Source organism: Salvelinus sp. IW2-2015, linkage group LG28 (genome assembly GCF_002910315.2).
Source record: "Salvelinus sp. IW2-2015 linkage group LG28, ASM291031v2, whole genome shotgun sequence".
NCBI lineage: Eukaryota > Metazoa > Chordata > Actinopteri > Salmoniformes > Salmonidae > Salvelinus > Salvelinus sp. IW2-2015.
Genome location: NC_036868.1, coordinates 17,901,292 through 17,920,958, shown reverse-complemented (window position 1 = coordinate 17,920,958; position 19,667 = coordinate 17,901,292). Strand labels below are relative to the sequence as shown.

The window sequence follows — 19,667 nt, the reverse complement described above, 5'->3', positions numbered from 1 at the left end:
AAATAATTCCACTCTGAAACCTTATAACTGTATGAAATTGATTAGAATCATACAATTATAATCTGATGATGTGTGTAGTTTTAGTCGGAATTAGGTTAAACAATGTATCTGTATAGTGGAAAAACACAGACTGTCTGAGCAAGGCGTAGRTTAGGATTTGAACTTGGATGTGGGTGCCTAGGAAAATAMCGAAGAACAATTAAAACTGTGTTTGGACCGACCTGGCTAGGCCTCTAAGGAACTTATGATAGCATAGGGAGTACTTCTCAAGGTTTCTCTAATCTCGGGGGAATGGAACTGCCGGCTTGGTAGTGATAAACAGTGGATACAACTCACCTACTGTTCGTGTGTATGTATGTGCGTAGGATATCTACTGTTTGTGTGGAAGTATGTGGCAGCTATAAAATGGATGTCTTTGTATAATGGATTTTAGAACGTTCTCTGAATAAACTGTACTATCTTTTTGCATTAGCTGAGTCTTTGACTAATTATTATTAAACCCATGGTCTTATAGATCTCGGGGATTGGTCAGAGCTACTGATTGTCAGTTATTATCATTGGGATTGAAAATTCTCTTGACAGCGACATGGGAATTTTTGTATTATGTTAATTAGAATTTTGCAGGGCGCGGACATCGACCTTATTAAAGGCCAGCCTTGCTGCTCTGCTCTGGGCCAACTGTAATTTGTCTATGTTTCTCTTTGTGGCACTTGACCATATGACTGGGTAGTAGTACTGGTGCGACTAAACTAGGGCCTGTAGGACTTGTTTTGTTGAGGAGCACTTTATTACTGGACAGACCTCTCCCCATCTTCGTTACCGTTGCATCAATATGTTTTGATCATGACAGTTTACAATCCAGGGTTACACCAAGCAGTTTAGTCTCCTCAACTTGCTCAATTTCCACATTATTCATTACAAGATTTAGTTGAGGTTTAGGGTTTAGTGAATGGTTTTCCCAAATAAACAGATAAACAGAGTAGCAGTAGCGTGATGAGTGTGAAAGAGTGTGAAAGTGTCTCTCTGAGTGTTTGTGTGTGTGTGAGTCCAGTCAATGTGCAGAAGTGTGAGGTAGTTGACTCGGTACCAGTACTCCTTGTATATAGCCTCGTTATTGTTATTTTATTGTGTTACTATTTCCTTTTTACATTTTTGCAAATTTTTCTTACTTTTTAACTCTGCATTGTTGGGAAAGCGCTCGTAAGTAAGCAGTTCACGATAAAGTCTACAGCTGTTGTATTCGGTGTATTCTACAAATACAATTTGATTTAATTTGACCGTATGATAGAAGAGGAGCATTATTTTCTGGTCAACTCCGAGTCTACGTAGGAAATAGAGGTGTTGTTGGACTCTGGAGTAGACACTCTGTACTTTGACCTTGCAGCTAAGCACATTGTCCTTATGTACAACCAGGTACTTGTAGAAATTAACATGTGCTATGTTGGCATTGTGGAAAACTATAGGTGCATGGTCACTAACAGATTTGGGGTCAAACACCATCTCCATTTTCTTTACGTTAAGGTGCCTTGGTGGAAGAGTGGGGTAACATCTCACAGCAAGAACTGGCAAATATGGTGCAATCCATGAGGTGGAGATGCACTGCAGTACTTAATGCAGCTGGTGGCTACACCAGATACTGACTGTTACATTTCTGTTAGTCACATGTCTGTGGAACTTGTTCAGTTTATGTCTCAGTTGTTGAATCTTGTTACGTTCATACAAATATTTACACATGTTAAGCTTGCTGAAAATAAACGCAGTTGACAGTGAGAGGACATTTCTTTTTTTGCAAAGTTTACATCACAGAAGACTGAAATATAACAAAACTGTTTCACATAGAAGCAACGGATTTTTGGTGGGTTTAAAAAAAATGATGTTTACTAATTAGGAAATTAGGAAAAACGTGAATAACAGTCCACCCATGAGGCCACTAGGGGGCGATTTGCTCATTTGACTGCAGGAAAGGAAAAGAATCCCCGACTAGCATCCCCTCCCCCTGACTATATCATTATTTAGAAACACATGAAGATGGACTACTAGGTTATTAAAATAACAGCAGGCCAAAAAGAGAATCATATTCTCACATTATTTGACTGTCTTTCTGCAACATAGGTCTATTTTGAAATAAAGAGCCGTATTTGTGAGGTCAAAGTTGTTGTTTTTTTACATTAGCCCACACATTAACTTGTGAAGAGCAGTAGGCTACTGATGGACATACTAGTGCGGGGTGCGAGATACTACTGAAATGTTATGGGTGGGGATTTTGGATAGAGAGGGCTCTACCTTCGGCTGGAGCTGAGGAGGCAATGGAGCCTTGATGTCAATTTCAGTGTTTAAAATTTGGCGCTATGGCATTTTCTACCCCTTGCGCAAAGTTTGTCAATTTACTTGTTTAACATCAGCTGGCTTACACTGAGAGGGAGGAATTTACATATTTGAGGTGAGTCCTTAAAAGCAATTGCAAAGGTGACAATTTCATGCAGCGCAATGGGGAGATATAAGACCCACCAAAAGCATGTCTTAGCGGTAACACGGTTGGCAATGGCATAGACTTTAAGAGTGTAAGTACAGCATATCCGGTCGTGACGCACAGTCCCGAATATGTCATGGAACAAGATATGTGTTTTTTGTTCTGGTGAACCACATATTTAGGAACATAAAAAATGTATGTGTTTTTTTCTCCATTTTGCCCTCTCCTAAAAGTAAGTTGGTTTTTAGTCGTGCCCAATGCATTCGTCAAGTAGCCAAGCCTATCAATAAAGGGTTTTGCTCGTGGGACTGCCTTGAAATAAATCTTAATCACCAAAGCTTTATTAAAATATCACGTTTGTGTAACGCTCGTCTTCCTCCTCTTCTGAGGAGGAGTAGTAGGAAGGATCGGAGGACCAATGCGCAGCGTGGTATGTGTCCATAATATATTTTAATGATACAAACGAACAGAGAAACAAAGCAATAAGTGAAATACAAACCGAAACAGTTCCGTGTGGGACAAACACTGACACGGAAAATAACCACCCACGAAACCCAGGTGGAAAAAGGCTACCTAAGTATGATTCTCAATCAGAGACAACTAACGAAACCTGCCTCTGATTGAGAATCATACCAGGCCAAACGAGAAAACCAACATAGAAAAACGCACATAGATAACCCACCCAACTCACGTCCTGACCATACTAAAACAAAGAAATAACAAAAGAACTAAGGTCAAAACGTGACAGTTTGGGAGCAGCAAAACAGTAAGTGGACATCCCCTTTTAATCTGCCGCATTCAAAACAACTAGAAACTCAGAACTGGGAAATCTCAGACTTTAGTGAGTTCAAGACAACTGGAAACCCCCCAAAAAACAACCTCAGACTGGGAAAATACGTTTTGAACGGTCATCCAACTCGGAATTCCAAGTCGGGAACTTGGGCCTCTTTCTAGAGCTCCGACCTGAAGATCACTGACGTCTTGAGTCATCCTTGTTTTTTTCCGAGTTCCCAGTTGTCTTGAAAGCACCATAAATCCAGAGAATGCCAGACTTTGATGGCAAAGTGTGATGACAAAATTTGCCCACGAAGGACCGCCACAACACCGTCCTGTTCAAGTGAGCACAGTACAACAAGGTGAGTCCAAAAATGTATTGTATGCTGCTGCATAAATTAAGTGTATGTTGTGTAGTAAGCTGTTAGTAGCCCTGCCTGACCCTAATAATTTGGTCCCTTTTCCCCTCATAACTTTGCCTACTGTTCTGACTTGGTGGTAAACGTGTAGCCTATAGCCTGTTTTAGAGAAATGTCATCATCGAATATTGTAAGAGCTTTCATTAATATAACGGAGCTGGAGGGGATGGCTGCCGTTTTACAGGCTCCTAACCAACTGTGCTATTTTGTTTGTTTTTTCGCATCGTTTGTAACCCATTTTGTACATAATGTTGCTGCTACCATCTCTTATGACCGAAAAGAGCTTATGGACATCAGAACAGCGATTACTCACCTCAAACTGGATATAGCTTTTTTCTTTAATGAGTCAGATGTGAAGCATATACTGCTTTGTCAAGACAAGGCCCAAATCCCTGTCATCAGCGTGAAGAAAAGACAGAGGACAAGGGGGAGGAGGGTGGGGTGCCTTGTAAGAATTCACCGACGAGTAGGTAAACCACCACTTACTTCCGTATTATTGGGCAACGTGCAATCATTGGAAAACAACCTGGACGATCTACGATTAAAACTATCCTACCAACAGCACATTAAAAACGAATATCTTATGTTTCACAGAGACGTGGCTGAACGACAATATGGATAATATAGAGCTGGCTGACTTCTCAGTGCATCGGCAGGACAGAGCAGCTACGTCTGGTAAGATGAGGGGCGGGAGTGTGTGTCTATTTGTCAATAACTGCTGATGCGTGATGTCTAATATCAAAGAAGTCTCAAGGTATTGTTCGCCTGAGGTAGAGTACCTCATGATAAGCTGTAGACCACACTATCTACCAAGAGAGTTCTCATCTATATTATTCATAGCTGTCTATTTACCACCATAAACCGATGCTGGCACTAAGACCGCACTCAACGAGCTGTATAAGGCCATAAGCAAACAAGAAAATGTCTATTCAGAAGCGGCACTCCTAGTGGCCGGGGACTTTAATGCAGGCAAACTTAAATCCATTTTACCTAATTTCTACCAGCATGTCACATGTGCAACCAGAGGGAAAGAAACTGTAGACCACCTTTACTCCACACATAGAGACGCATACAAAGCTCTCACTCGCCCTCCATTTGGCTAAACTGACCATAATTCTATCCTCCTGATTCCTGCTTACAAGCAAATCGAAAGCAGGAAGTACCAGTGACTCGCCCAATATGGAAGTGGTCAGATGACACGGATGCAACTCTACAGGACTGTTTTGCTAGCACAGACTGGAATATGTTCCGAGATTTATCCAATGGCGTTGAGGAGTATACCACCTCAGTCACCGGCTTCATCAACAAGTGCATCGACGACATCATCCCCACAGTGACCGTACGTACATATCCCAACCAAAAGCCATGGAATACAGGCTATATCCGCACCAAGCTAAAGGCTATAGCTGCAGCTTTCAAGGAGTGGGACACGAATCCGTATGCTTATAAGAAATCCCGCTATATCCTCAGACGAACCATCAAACAGGGAAAGTGTCAATACAGGACTAAGATTGAATCCTACTACACCGGCTCTGACGCTCGCCGGGTGTGGTAGTCCGAAAAATATTACGGACTACAAAGGGAAACCCAGCCGCGAGCTTCCCAGTGATGCGAGCCTACCAGACGAGCTAAATGCCTTTTATGCTCGCATCGAGGCAAGCAACACAGAAGCATGCATGAGAGCACCAGCTGTTCCGGATGACTGTGTGATCACGCTCTAGCCGATGTGAGCAAGACCTTTAACAGGTCAACAGACAGCTTACCATTTACATTGGCGCGTTACGTTCAGTAATGTTTTGCTTCCAAAACATCCTGTGATTTTGCAGAGAGCCACATAGATTCACAGAAATACTCATAATAAACATTGATAAAAGATACAAGTGTTATTCACAGAATTAAAGATAGACTTCTCCTTAATGCAACCGCTGTGTCAGATTTCAAAAATTCTTTACGGAAAAAGCACACCATGCAATAATCGGAGTACAGAGCTCAGACGACAACATCAGCCAAAGAAATATCCGCCATGTTGGAGTCAACATTAGTCAGAAATAGCATTATAAATATTCACTTACCTTTGATGATCTTCATCAGAATGCACTCCCAGGAATCCCAGTTCCACAATAAATGTTTGGTTTCTTCGATAAAGTTCATTATCGTCATGAGGTGCGAGCACTACGTCCAGACAAAGTCCAAAAGTTCCGTTACAGACCATAGAAACATTTCAAACGATGTATAGAATCAATCTTTAGGATGTTTTTAACATAAATCTTCAATAATGTTACAACCGGAGAAATTCTTTGTCTGTAGAAAAGCCATGGAACGAGAGCTACCACTCACGTGAACGAGCGTCAGAGTTTGTGGCACTCTGCCAGACCACTCACTCAAAGAGCACTTATGAGCCCCTCCTTTACAGTAGAAGYCTCAAACAAGTTTCTAAAGACGGTTGACATCTAGTGGAAGCCTTAGGAAGTGCAYAATGACCCCATAGACACTGTGTATTCGATAGGCCAARCTTTCAAAAACTACAAACCTCAGATTTCCCACTTCCTGGTTGGATTTTTCTCAGGTTTTCGCCTGCCATATGAGTTCTGTTATACTCACAGACATCATTCAAACAATTCTAGAAACTTCAGAGTGTTTTCTATCCAATACTACTAATACTATGCATATATTAGCATCTGGGACTGAGTAGGAGGCAGTTTACTCTGGGCACGCTTTTCATCCAAAAGTGAAAATGCTGCCCCCTATCCCAAACAGGTTACAGCGTCGACCCCCAAGCCATAAGACTGCTGAACAATTAATCCATCCAAACTATTTACATTCCCTCCCCCTGCTGTTTATTATCCATGCATAGTCACTTTACAAATTACTAACCTGTACGCCCTCGACTAACCTGTATTTATTTTCACCTTAGTTTATTTCGTATATTTCTTCTTAACTCTACTTCTTGCACTGCATTGTTGGTTAAGGGCTTGTAAGTAAGCATTTCATGGTAAGGTTGTATTCGGCGCATGTGACATAACATTTGATTTGATTTGGTTCTCTGCTTATATTCCCCCTTTATTTATCCTACAGTTCTGACTTGGTGTACAGGGAGAATACTGTAAGAACGGCCCATGTTCTGAATTGTGTCGTTGTATATTCCAAAAGTGCTGAACAAATAGTTATATTGACTACGTCCGTCCGAACTCGCTCATTAATGTCTTAATTGAAATTACAGATTGCCTCTTATCCACTCGTCATCCTCATATGCCATAGTTTGTACATCTTAATTGGCAGTAGAAACCACATTTGTCTAAGCAAGTCAGCCGTATCAGCTATGTTTTTTTTTAAAGGCAGTAAATTAGGCTGAATGTTTCGCTGCCAGACAACGCTCCTCGTATAGCCAGGTGTGGCAGTGGTATGGTGTTGGGACTGCTGTTGGGACTGGCATGCATCTAAACCATTTTTGGGGAGTTTGCCCCACCAAGATTTACATGCTAAAATCACCACTGATTCTACCTTATTTTAGCCAGCTCCTATTATTGTTTCGGATGTCTAGGTTTTTCATGGAACGACAGATGTGATGATGCCGGTGACCCTCGTATTTAGAGGGTCACCGGCAGTAGGTCAGCAAAAAAAGAAACGTCCTCTCACTGTCAACTGCGAATTATTTTCAGCAAACTTAACATGCGTAAATATTTGTATGAACATAAGATTCAACAACTGAGACATAAACTGAACGAGTTCCACAGACATATGACTAACATAAATGGAATAATGTGTCCCTGAACAAAAGGGGGGTCAAAATCAAAAGTAACAGTCAGTATCTGGTGTGGCCACCAGCTGCATTAAGTACTGCAGTGCATCTCCTCCTCATGGACTGCACCAGATTTACCAGTTCTGGCTGTGAGATGTTACCCCACTCTTCCACCAAGGCACCTGCAAGTTCCCGGACATTTCTGGGGGGAATGGCCCTAACGCTCACCCTCCGATCCAACAGGTCCCAGACGTGCTCAATGGGATTGAGATCCGGGCTCTTCGCTGATCATGGCAGAACACTGACATTCCTGTCTTGCAGGAAATCACGCACAGAATGAGCAGTATGGCTGGTGGCATTGTCATGCTGGAGGGTCATGTCAGGATGAGCCTGCAGGAAGGGTACCACATGAGGGAGCAGGATGTCTTCCCTGTAACACACAGTGTTGAGATTGCCTGCAATGATAACAAGCTCAGTCTGATGATGCTGTGACATACCGCCCCAGACCATGACGGACCCTCCACCTCCAAATCGATCCCACTCCAGAGTACAGGCCTCGGTGTCACGCTCATTCCTTCGACGATAAACGCGAATCTGACCATCACCCCTGGTGAGACAAAACCGCGACTTGTCAGTGAAGAGCACTTTTTGTCAGTCCTGTCTGGTCCAGCGACGGTGGGTTTGTGCCCATAGGCAACGTTGTTGCCGGTGATGTCTGGTGAGGACCTGCTTTACAACAGGCCTACAAGCCCTCAGTCCAGCCTATTGCGGACAGTCTGAGCACTGATGGAGGGATTGCGCTTTCCTGGTGTTACTCGAGTAGTTGTTGTTGCCATCCTGTACCTGTCCCGCAGGTATGATTTTCGGATGTACCGATCCTGTGCAGGTGTTGTTACACGTGGTCTGCCACTGCGAGGACAATCAGCTGTCTGTCCTGTCTCCCTGTAGCGCTGTCTTAGGCGTCTCACAGTACGGACACTGCAATTTATTGCCCTGGCCACATCTGCAGTCCTCATGCTTCCTTGCAGCATGCCTAAGACACGTTCACACAGATGAGCAGGGACCCTGGGCATCTTTCTTTTGGTGTTTTTCAGAGTCAGTAGAATGGCCTCTTTAGTGTCTTAAGTTTTCATAACTTTGACCTTAATTGTCTACCGTCTGTAAGGTGTTAGTGTCTTAACGACTGTTCCACAGGTGCATGTTCATTAATTGTTTATGGTTCATTGAGCAAGCATAGGAAACAGTGTTTAAACCCTTTACAATGAAGATCTGTGAAGTTATTTGGATTTTTGCGAATTATCTTTGAAAGACAGGGTCCTGAAAAAGGGACGTTTCTTTTTTTGCTGAGTTTATAACGAAGTTTGGTTCAACGGCAACGCGTCATTGCGTCTTTTTTATCCTGTCCATGCATTGGCCAAGTAGCCTATCAATAAAAGGATTTGAAATTGTCTATTCGTGAGAGTGCTTTGAAATGTTTTGTAGGTTTTTACAATTCACATGCCTGCATACTTAATTTTGCATGTTCAAGTATACACCTATTTTTCAAAGACGTGCTCCTCCAAACATTTACATTATTCAGTCCTATAATGCCATATCAACAGCGGATTTATCTTGCCTATTTAGAACGAGCCTTGCATATAAAATACAATGTATATTCTGTATATTCTGTAGATTGTCTGCCTATATATTCTGTTTATTGTGGCAGCACCATTTCAAATTCCTGTTGCAAATTGTGGTGGCAGAATTTAGGGTGAGCTGTTGTAACTTCTCAAAGGATATGTTCTGTGTTGGACTGTGATGTCAGATTGTTCTTTACTATATTGACGGATTGCTTCTGTATTGACGGATTGCTATTAAGAACGTGCCTCGCATATAAAATACAATTTATAGGAGCCTAATATTTTGTTCTTACTTCTTGAGAAGTGTGAATGTGCTGCGTAAAGACATGTAGGCCTACTTGAAGCCAAGAATAACAATGTGGACTTAAAACATGCCAAACCTATTTAGCAAAATTGGGTGCATTATAAAAACATCTTGTAGTTTATTTTCGACTTCACAAAGGTATTGTTGTTTCACCCAAAACGTTTTAAGTGTTAGCTGGTTATTTAGCACCCTCCATAATAATTTGGCTAATATTTTTTTGAGAAGGTAACAATCAAGTTCAAGTTTTATTACAGGAACATAGCATTCAATACAAACTGAAATCCATGAGCATGCTAGTGGAAACGGATTGTATTAGAATTAACTGATTTTGATTGCACTGCTAACCCGCGGAACACACATTTCAGTTGAATACATTCAGTTGAACAACTGACTAGGTATACCCCATTCCCTTTAACCCACTGGACAAAACTGGTTGAATCAACATTGTTTCCACATTATTTCTACCAAAAACATCTATGATGACATTGACTCAACATGGAAAACGGATTTGCAAACAATCATCAACATAAGGTCATTTCTTATTTTTTCACCCAACTTTCAACCTAAATCCAATGACATGGTGACCTTTTCGTTGATTTCACATTGAATTCACATTAGTTGAAACCTCAACCAAATGTAATTCAAAACTAGATGTTGATGAGATTTCTGTGCCCATTGGGAACTGATACAAACTGATTCCACTAGCATTGCTACATTCTCCAAAAGTCCGACTCTGGACATTGCTATATGACCCGCTAACACATTTCTAAATGGTTTGGTTGAAACAACACCCTAGAGAAGTCAAATTAGCTAAAACTGGCTAAAATCAAACATTTTGTTTGAAATATTATTGTGCTTGCTCATATTTCAGAGCACACGGTGAAGGTTCAGATGGCACCAATACAGACTAAATGTGTCTTAAATGAGGCCATGATAAGACCAAATGTCCCAACAAAAATCATTTCTCAATAATCCTTCTGCAAACAAATGTCAAATATGCCCCCCAAAATTCCTTAAAAGTTCCTTTCTATTAACTAAATTTCAGAAAAATCCAAAACCCAATGGTATATTTTTGTTCCAGTTACACTGTCACATGTGCTCCCTCTCCGGCCTCTAGGTCACCAGTCTGCTCGTTATGGCGCACACCTGTCACCATCGTTACGCTCACCTGGAATCTATCACTTCCCTGATTACCTTCCCTAGATATGTCACTCCCTTTGGTTCCTTCCCCAGGCTTCATTGTTTCTGTTTCAGTTTCATGTCTGTGGTCTGTTAGTGGTTCTTGTTTTGTATTTTGTTCTGTTTATTTTATTAAAACACTCACTCCCTGAACTTGCTTCCCAAATCTCAGCACACAGCGTTATATTCACACTGAATGACCCATAGTCGGGAATTCGATCAAACTTATTCTGCAGAAATCACATTGTTCCTGTGCAACAGCTAACAACATTTTAATGCATGTAATTATACAAGATAAAACAAAGTCATTCTGATTTTAATGAAAGTTGTACATTTTTGCAAACACAAACAATAAATGTGGACTGAATCAGCATCTTGAATCTGGCCTAGTCATGCTTACATAGTCTTTATATAGTGTCGGCTCTGTGTTCATGTTTGTTAAATAAGGTGTCTTATCAAGGCAATTTCTGTAGATATGTCATCTTTCCAAAATGCATTCAATCAGTTGTGGACATGGCCACTCTCTACACAAAGTGGTGGCTAACAATATGATATGGTAAACAATGAGGATGCTTCCATTCATTTCCATCTGGGAAAATAAATCTCAAGCACATGCATGAAAGTCCTCTCTATGCAAGCATAATCCACAAACAGTTTTGTATCTTTGTAAAATTGGAATTAACATTTTTGTATTAAACATTTTTAGTATAACGAAAAACTAAGGGGAGTGTATGGTTGAAACCACAATGTATTAAAAACCTCTGCATTAAACAGCTTAGTAAGTTCTTTACACTACTATTTGGTCTTTAAACGTAACTAAATCATGTTGTACTGGAGGTGGTAATTGAGAAACTAAGGCACATATTTAATCATGCAATAATATCAAATTCACAATACATTTGTGCTAATCATTATCTCATGAAGATTTAGGTCGGGTTTTTTATTCATCTCTACATGCATCGTTATAGTGTGCTTGTAGTTTTTATAGTGTAGTCTGTAGTTTTTGGCTTCATTGTTCATAGTGTACATACATATATTCTGTTTGTCTGCCTGTATTTTCTGTTTATTGTGGCAGCACCATTTCAAATTCCTGTTGCAAATTGTGGTGGCAGAATTTAGGGTGAGCTGTTGTAACTTCTCAAAGGATATGTTCTGTGTYGGACTGTGATGTTATGCCTTTCATAGACTCCTGTTATGTCTACATCCTAAAAGAAGGGCATTGTGTTCTGGAACTGTTGCTTGTATAAAATAACTGTTGTGTAACAATATGATTGTATTATCACCTCCCACTATATAAGGGACATGGAACCATTTACTCTTTGAGTTCTTCCCTGTGAAATCAGAGATACATCTCCCCTGCAACTGCTTGATTAAATATTGTTCTATTATATCATTAAATCATCTCTGCCTTAATCTTTGGATCGAGTTTTCCACAGCAAAATGTATTTTTTTGCGAATAAAGGTGATTCTGATTCTGTCAATTAGACAGTCACAGAGGCTATTTGCCTAAACAGGGCCTGTTTTCATGTCGGAGTCTGCATTGATGTACTGAACATTTGATCAATTAAAACAGCTTTAGATCTTATCAATACAGGTTTGTAGTGTTAGACTATACCTGTGTGTCAAGCATTTCTTTGTTTTGGGCCCACACTGGTAACCAACCTTCTGTCAATCGGTACAGTCAGGTTGAACATCTGATCAATAAAAACAGCTTTAGATCTTATAAAGTTGTGTAATAACAACCAGGAAGTCTACAAGATGATTATTGACTACTCTAAGCATTGCACTTTGCAATCACAATATGAATCAGTGATTTTCAATATTTTGACCTACTAGTGGATCACGATATGAATCAGTGATTTACAACATTCTGACTTACTAGTTGATCACGATATGAATCAGTGATTTACAACCTTCTGACCTACTAGCGGGCCTTCTGTCTGATTCTTATTGTCAGATTGTTCTTTATTATATTGACAGATTGCTTCTGTATGGGGTGGTCACAACAACCCTTAAAACCAGGGCTGCCAACACAAAAATAAGTCAACAAAATGTAAATCTTTAATTTCCAATTCAAATGCTAACTAAAGATTAACCATGGCCGTGTTAACCTAAATGAGGGAAGTTGGAAAAGGTGGCCTGAATCCAGTTTTTTTCCGGTAATGTATTTGTTTATGTGACCCAAGCTCTTACAAATCGCTTTACTGCTTAGCTGTTTGTGCTCGGTATAGAAGGTCTATAGACTGGACCTGGGAAGAGCAGACAACATGAAAGTACATCAACAAAGTCAAAAATTGTTAAATCCCTGTGCTACTGTACTGAAGGTACTGTACAGTGAAAAATCTGTATCTTAAAATCATTTATGCATGCAGTCAACTGCATAAATGTACAAGCAATTGCAATCCAAAGGTTTCTTGAAAATGTCTTTGGCAGGCCAGAATCCAGCTGGACATGCAAATGGTTATTTACACTAAAACTATTTCCCACCTAAATTCTGTGTCCAGTTACCTCATTTTGTCCATTAAATAAAAAGATTGGGCACGGAAGTCAAAGGCAAATAAATACATCAATGTTTTTTTGTAATTCAAAAAGGTCCATCGTCTCTCTCAATGTCCGGTGTGACAGGTCTTGACACGGTGAAGATGTCCTGGCATTTGATCTTAGCCTTGGGGGTAGAGGTCTGCGGCAGTGAGAGCCTCCTCTTCTCAGACAGCAATCTCAGGATCTCACTAACTTGGGCTTCAAGTGTTGCTAAACGGCCACTCAGCATCTGGATATCTCCCTTCAGCTCCAGCTTGGCCTCCTGGAGAGTGGACTGGAGCAGCACCTGTTCAGACATGGGTTGGAAGGGGTGGCCAAGCACGCCCACACTCCCAACCCTGAGGCTGTGTTCAAAAGGACTTCTCCCCATTGGACTCCGCTCATAGGGGCTTGGTGCGTCCCCTGCCCTGTCGATCCGAAGATCACTCTTGGTAATGCCACTGTCGCAGGAGTCTGTCTTGTGGAGTGCGCTCTTCTCGTCGCCCCCCTCTCCTGTGCTGCTGGCGCCACCCCCGCTGCTGATCTCCCCACCTTCTGCCTCCTGGCTCTTGCTGTCCTCAGTCAACTGTTCTGAGGATTGGGACACGTCACCCCATTCCTCCTCTTCTTTCTGCTGTGGCCCTTCAGGTTCATCAGGGGCCAGGGGCACTGCCGCTGTAGTAGCATTCTTAAACCGCATCCAGCCTTGACCACCACCTCCACCCCTGGGCCGTACCAGACTGGTGACCCTCAGGCAGTTCTGGTCCACCACACTGGGCTTCAGCTCCTTGACCTCGTGACAACCAGTGTGAATGGGCTCCCCAGTGTGGACATAGGCCAGTGAACTCTGCAACGGGGTGATCTGGGAGACAGTAACTACACTGGAGCCACCGCTGGTAGTCCCTCCACCTGTGCCAGGTGCCCCATTCTGCATCGGTGAGCCATTTTGGTGCTGCAAGGGGTGAGTCTGACACTGTTGGTGTGGGAGATTGGTAAGGGGGTGGTGGTGCTCAACCTGAAGCCGGTTACGCTCCAGGTCAGGCTGAGCTTGGATTGGCATGCGAATCTCTTTCTGCTGCTTGAACTTCTGGAAGAGCTTGCGAACCGGGTGGTCAACAGGAATGGAGAGCATTACTTCATTCTTCTGCTGCCGGCGCTCTTCCTCCTCCTTCTTCACATCGGCAATCTTTCGGAAGATTATCTGCAGAGATATTGCGAGGGGAAGAGAGATCTATGCGTAAGGACAGGCTGGTGAATCAGAACATGCCTTAATCACAAGTACTAGATTTTACAATCTAAATGTATTGTATACTGTCTTGCATATACTACGCTTCTGACAAGGCATGTTTTTCCAACCACCATACAATTAAAAATATGATGCTATAATTTAATGGGATGAACACAAAAAAATTATAATTGTGATAAATATGTCGACAACTAGCAACTAAACGAAGCACCAAAACAACTCATGCACATACTGAACTCCACAGTGTTACTGATTGCATGTTTACTAGATACAGTATTGCCATTACTCGCAAATTATTGAAGCTAAAATATAAACCTGAAGAGGCATAAACTTGTGCTGCATAGACCTAGAGAAAAACAAATCGCTGTTAACAAAATAAGATTTAAGTTTATAGATTTTATAGTGACATTACAGACGGACACGAAATTGTCTTGAGAGAAAAAATACAAAAATGCACATCTATGATAGTTACAGATTTAGCAGATCTGTATTTTCCAATCACCGTACAGTGCACTATGTCAATATTGTTGCACACAGTGTAAATCTGCTGGTAAACATCTCATAATAATGCTCATAATGCTGATGCATCTGAAGTAAAATGAAAATACAATTATAGCAAATGATAGATCATTTTATCTAATAACTGTTGAGATTGTCACATATATATTTTGTTATATACACTATGGTAACACCTTGAGTTTAAACAATGAAAGACTGACACCTAGTGGCATATTTAAAATGTCATCAGCAACGTCTTTGATGACTCCCAACCAACGTGACATCTGTGATAGGCTATTGGGTAATGCATATCTGATAGGCATACATAGAATGGAAATCGTCTTCACCCCCTTCTATCCATCTCTGTACCCTTTTGACTCTGGGTTTTTGTGCTACCCTTTGATTACATACAGTATTAATTTGATGGTGTTAATACATGTTTCAGTCCTCTTACTGATGACCCAGGCAGGCATAACCAGACCAGCTTCACAAACTAGAGTGGACACATAGTTGCTTCTTGGGTTTCTAATCTTCATATTAAGGAGGATAAGAGCACCTTCTCTAGGAACCATTGGGGATTATTGTATTTGATAATACCACAATAGAACCTGAGGCATCTCATTATGTGGGATTTATTTTTAATTTGTGCTATGTCTCGTTTCTTTATCTATCATTTAAGTTAATACACAGAGGCTACTACTCAATAATGTTTTTCTCACTGTCAGTTCTGGCAACACTGGACTATCTTTGTGAGACCTTCAGGCACTCGATAGAGGTAAAAATAGAGCAGCAAGTACCGCTTGTTATCTACTCTGGAGAAAGGGTTCTACATGGAAGCCAAAATGGTTCTACCTGGAACCAAAAAGGGTTCTTCAAAGGGTTCTCCTATGGGGACAACAGAAGAACCCTTTACGGTTTAAAATAGCACCTTATCCTCTAAGAGTGTAGTAGCTTTGGAGACTAAGAGTGGAGGAGAGAAAGATCAAAAGATAGTGGCTGCCAAGGGTAAGTTGGGATCATTTGTTTTCTGCATTAAATCGAGGCAATCAGGAGTGAGAAAACAGCGGGGGGGACTTCGTTTTTCTTGGATAGACATCGAAAAACTGAAACATTTTTGTTTTTGCATACAACCCCCCAAAATACTTGATATTTAGATTTTCACATGTGGGTTGGTGTTAAATGTGGAATGCCTGTCATTGGCCAAATGCACAGGCAACATTTCCTGTCCCTTACAAAATAGGAGTTCTAAATCCATTCTATTAATCTATTGTCTATTAATTAATCTATTAATAGCTGTCCATAGCGTGACACAGTGCCAAGATAATCAAATCAAATGTATTTATATAGCCCTTCTTACATCAGCTGATATATCAAAGTGCTGTACAGAAAGTGAGTGAGCTGCTGTGATACTCAGGCCGTGTCCAGAAACAAGAATTCTGATCTTGGATTTCCTATTTTTTTTCTGTATACTACCATGGTTGGTTTCATTGATTCTCCCATTTAACTTCCCCTAATTGACAAATACTTTTTTTCTACTTCCAAGTCAGTTGTAGAGGATCATAATTTTTTTTATTACCCCTTTTTCTCCCCAATTGTGTGGTATCCAATTGGTAGTTATAGTCCTGTTCCATCGCTGCAAAGGTCGAGAGCCGTGCGTCCTCTGAAACACAACCCAGCCAAGCCGCACTGCTTCTTGACACAACGCCCGCTTAACCCGGAAGCCAGCCGCACCAATGTGTCGGAGGAAGCGCTGACTTGTGCCTGGCCCGCCACATGAGTCACTAGTGCGCGATGGGACAGGAACATCCCTGCCCGGCCAAACCCTCCCCTAACTCGGACGACGCTGGGCCAATTGTACGCCGCCCCATGGGTCTCCCGGCCGCAGCCGGCTGCAACAGAGCCTGGACTCTAACCAGCTTCTCGAGTGGCACCGCTAGCAGTGCGATACAGTGCCTTAGACCACTTTGCCACTCGGGATGCCCCAGAGGATCATCTTGAGTGAGGTGTAGAATCACTGATCTACAAATAGTATTCCCTGCCAAATAATAGATTTTGTGAAATCAAGATTCGCAGAGCTACGCCTCCCCTGGCTCAGGCTATACCCCCGCCCCTGGAGCATATTAGGGGTTAAGTGCCTTGCTCAAGAGCACAAACGGCAGAAGGTGGCACCTGAAACTCTGATGTAAGTTAATAAACAGAGGCTACTACTCCAAATATTGTTTTTCTCACTGTCAGTCCAGTGTTGCCCAAACTAATGTCATTGTAACTGCTCTGGCCAACACACGTCATCTTTGTGGGACCTTCAGGCACTTACAGTTTTACCAATTATTAACAAACATACATCTCAGGTACTCAAAACTCTCAACACAAAACACAAAAACACAAAAAATTTCCCAAACCCCACAGATATCTTGCAAAATAAAACACATTAATCATGTACTCCCTGCTCAAAATTAAACTCTGCATACAAATGAGACACACTCATCAAATGAATCTAACTTAGTGAAACCCAGATCACACTAATGTGACATATTCAAAACACTACTATCAGAACCTATTTCACTGTAAAGACTAAGATTTTGCTGTGATACTGTATATTGTGTGTGTACTCAAACAAGAAAGGAATACAAATGCAAAAATGTATGTTTTATATTTCAACATGACTCAATACATGTCAAACAGCAAACTGTAAGCACACATACAGTAAAAATGCAAACATACAGTAAATATATGTTGCATATGTAAAGGAAGAAAAATAGTCCTATTTGTACTACTGTACTGTATGTTAGATCAATCGTACGGAATAGATAAAGAAACTGTCAAATCTAAATCATAAGTCAAGAAACAAATACAAAATCAGTCATGTCTGTTGTTTTGGTCCGTCCACAGATTTTAATCAACATCACAGGTGATATTCTCCTTGGCCAGACAGCGGGGGAAATATCTTCTGGCATTACACATCCACCCCTGACAGGACTCTGCTGGAATGTCACCACAGGCCATTGCCTGGAGAAGGGCCATACGTTCATGGGGTTTGCGATCATACACCTACCACCGCCATGCTGAAAACAACTTGTTAATGGAGTTGAGAAATGGGGAACATGGTGGGAGATAGAGAATTGTAAACCTAGGAGGGTCATGGAACCAGTTGTAGATCTGAGCATCCCGATAGAAAAAGATTGTCGTGTAAGGTGTTCAGGAAATTAAGGAGATGGACAGTGTTGTATGATCCCAAGGGTGGCATCGCGATGGAGGACCCTATTGTGGCTCATAGCTGTACATATGGTGACATTTCCCCTGCACTGGCCAGGTACCTCAATGATGGCACGTTGACCAATGATGTTCCTTCCTCTACTCCTCGTCTTCGCCAAATTGAATCCAGCCTCATCTATGAATTTGATTTCCTGGGGCATGGGACTTGCATCCAAATCCATGATTCTCTGAAATGACAGTGAATACTGTAATTGCTGTATAGTAAAGTTCACTGGCAATGTTTCAAGAGTGTAATACTAGTACATTACTTATTTGCACATATTTGTACCGTTTATCCTTCACTCTTTGGGAATTCCTTTCAAATGGGACTCTGTAGATTTGCTTCATTCGGAGATGGTGTTTCTTAAGGATGCAGGCTATGGTTGGAAAATGGCAGGGTTTTCAAAAATCTGTTGTTGGATTTCCCGCAGTCTTATGACATTTGCACAGTGGCAGCCTCCTGTTAGTCTGTAAATAGACGCGTTCTACCTCCAAGTGATGATTGTCTTTCAGTTCTACAATAACAAAATAGTATACAGTACAGTGAACACTACAGTAATACAGTATAAAAGATAAACATGTTACAAAGTAATATAGCTCTCAATTTCATACATACGTACAGTAATACATGAAACATTGACTTTGTTTCCACTTACAGTATGTATTGGAATCTACCGTCTTTACTGTGCTCTACATTGTTCTACTGTCAAGTAGTAAAAGTAGTAGATATGTCCAATGTCTGCAGTACGTACCTATTATCCTTTTGGAACGTCCAGATGATGGAATGATGGACGCTACGGTGAAGCGACTCAGATTGGGCTGCACTCTCTGCCCAACCTCTCTCAAGGTCAAACCATGGCCACTCTACCATAAAGGCCTGATTGGTGGAGTGCTATGGAGATGGTTGTCCTTCTGAAAAGTTATCCCATCTCCATAGAGGAACTCTAGAGCTCGATCAGGGTGACCACCGGGTTCTTGACCAAGTCCCTTCTCCCCCAATTGCTCAGTTTGGCCAGGCAGCCAGCTCTAGGAAGAGTCTTGGTGGTTCCAAACTTCTTCCATTTACAAATGATGGAGGCCACTGTGTTCTTGGGGACTTTCAATGCTGCAGTATTTTTGGGGGTACCCTGACATGCAATGTCAACTGTAGGACCTTATATAGACAGGTGTGTGCCTTTCCAGATCATGTCCAATCAACTGAATTTACCACAGGTAGACTCAAATCAAGTTGTAGAAACATATCAAGGATGATCAATGGAAACAGGATGCACCTGAGCTCAATTTTGAGTCTCATAGCAAAGGGTCTGAATACTTATGTAAATAAGGTATTTCTGATTTTTATTTGTAATACATTTACAAACCTGTTTTTGCTTTGTCATTATTGGGTATTGTGTGTAGATTGATGAGGAAAAAAACAAATGTAATCCATTTTAAAATAAGGCTGTAACAGAACAAAATTAGAAAAGTGTCAAGGGGTGTGAATACTTTCCGAATGCACTGATCTAAGTAATACGGTATATAATCAAAGCATCACTAAGGGCAGCACATTAACCCAGAGTCCAAAAGGGTCCAGAGATGGAGAAAAAGGGGATGGAGATGATTTCATTATATGTACGCCCATCAGATATATATTACTCAATATCCTAT

General features: G+C 41.3%; 1 protein-coding gene across 1 annotated transcript in view; it reads right to left on the bottom strand.

The window, feature by feature from the left end:
- Positions 1 to 12,648: 12,648 nt before the first annotated feature.
- Positions 12,649 to 19,667, bottom strand: part of kcnh5a (potassium voltage-gated channel, subfamily H (eag-related), member 5a) — a 139,721-nt gene continuing 132,702 nt past the window's right edge. Inside the window, exon 11 of the mRNA XM_023973544.1 lies at positions 12,649 to 14,225. Within this exon, the coding sequence (XP_023829312.1) occupies positions 13,089 to 14,225 (1,137 nt within the window). The 3' untranslated portion in view covers positions 12,649 to 13,088. The remainder of the gene's footprint in view (positions 14,226 to 19,667) is intronic.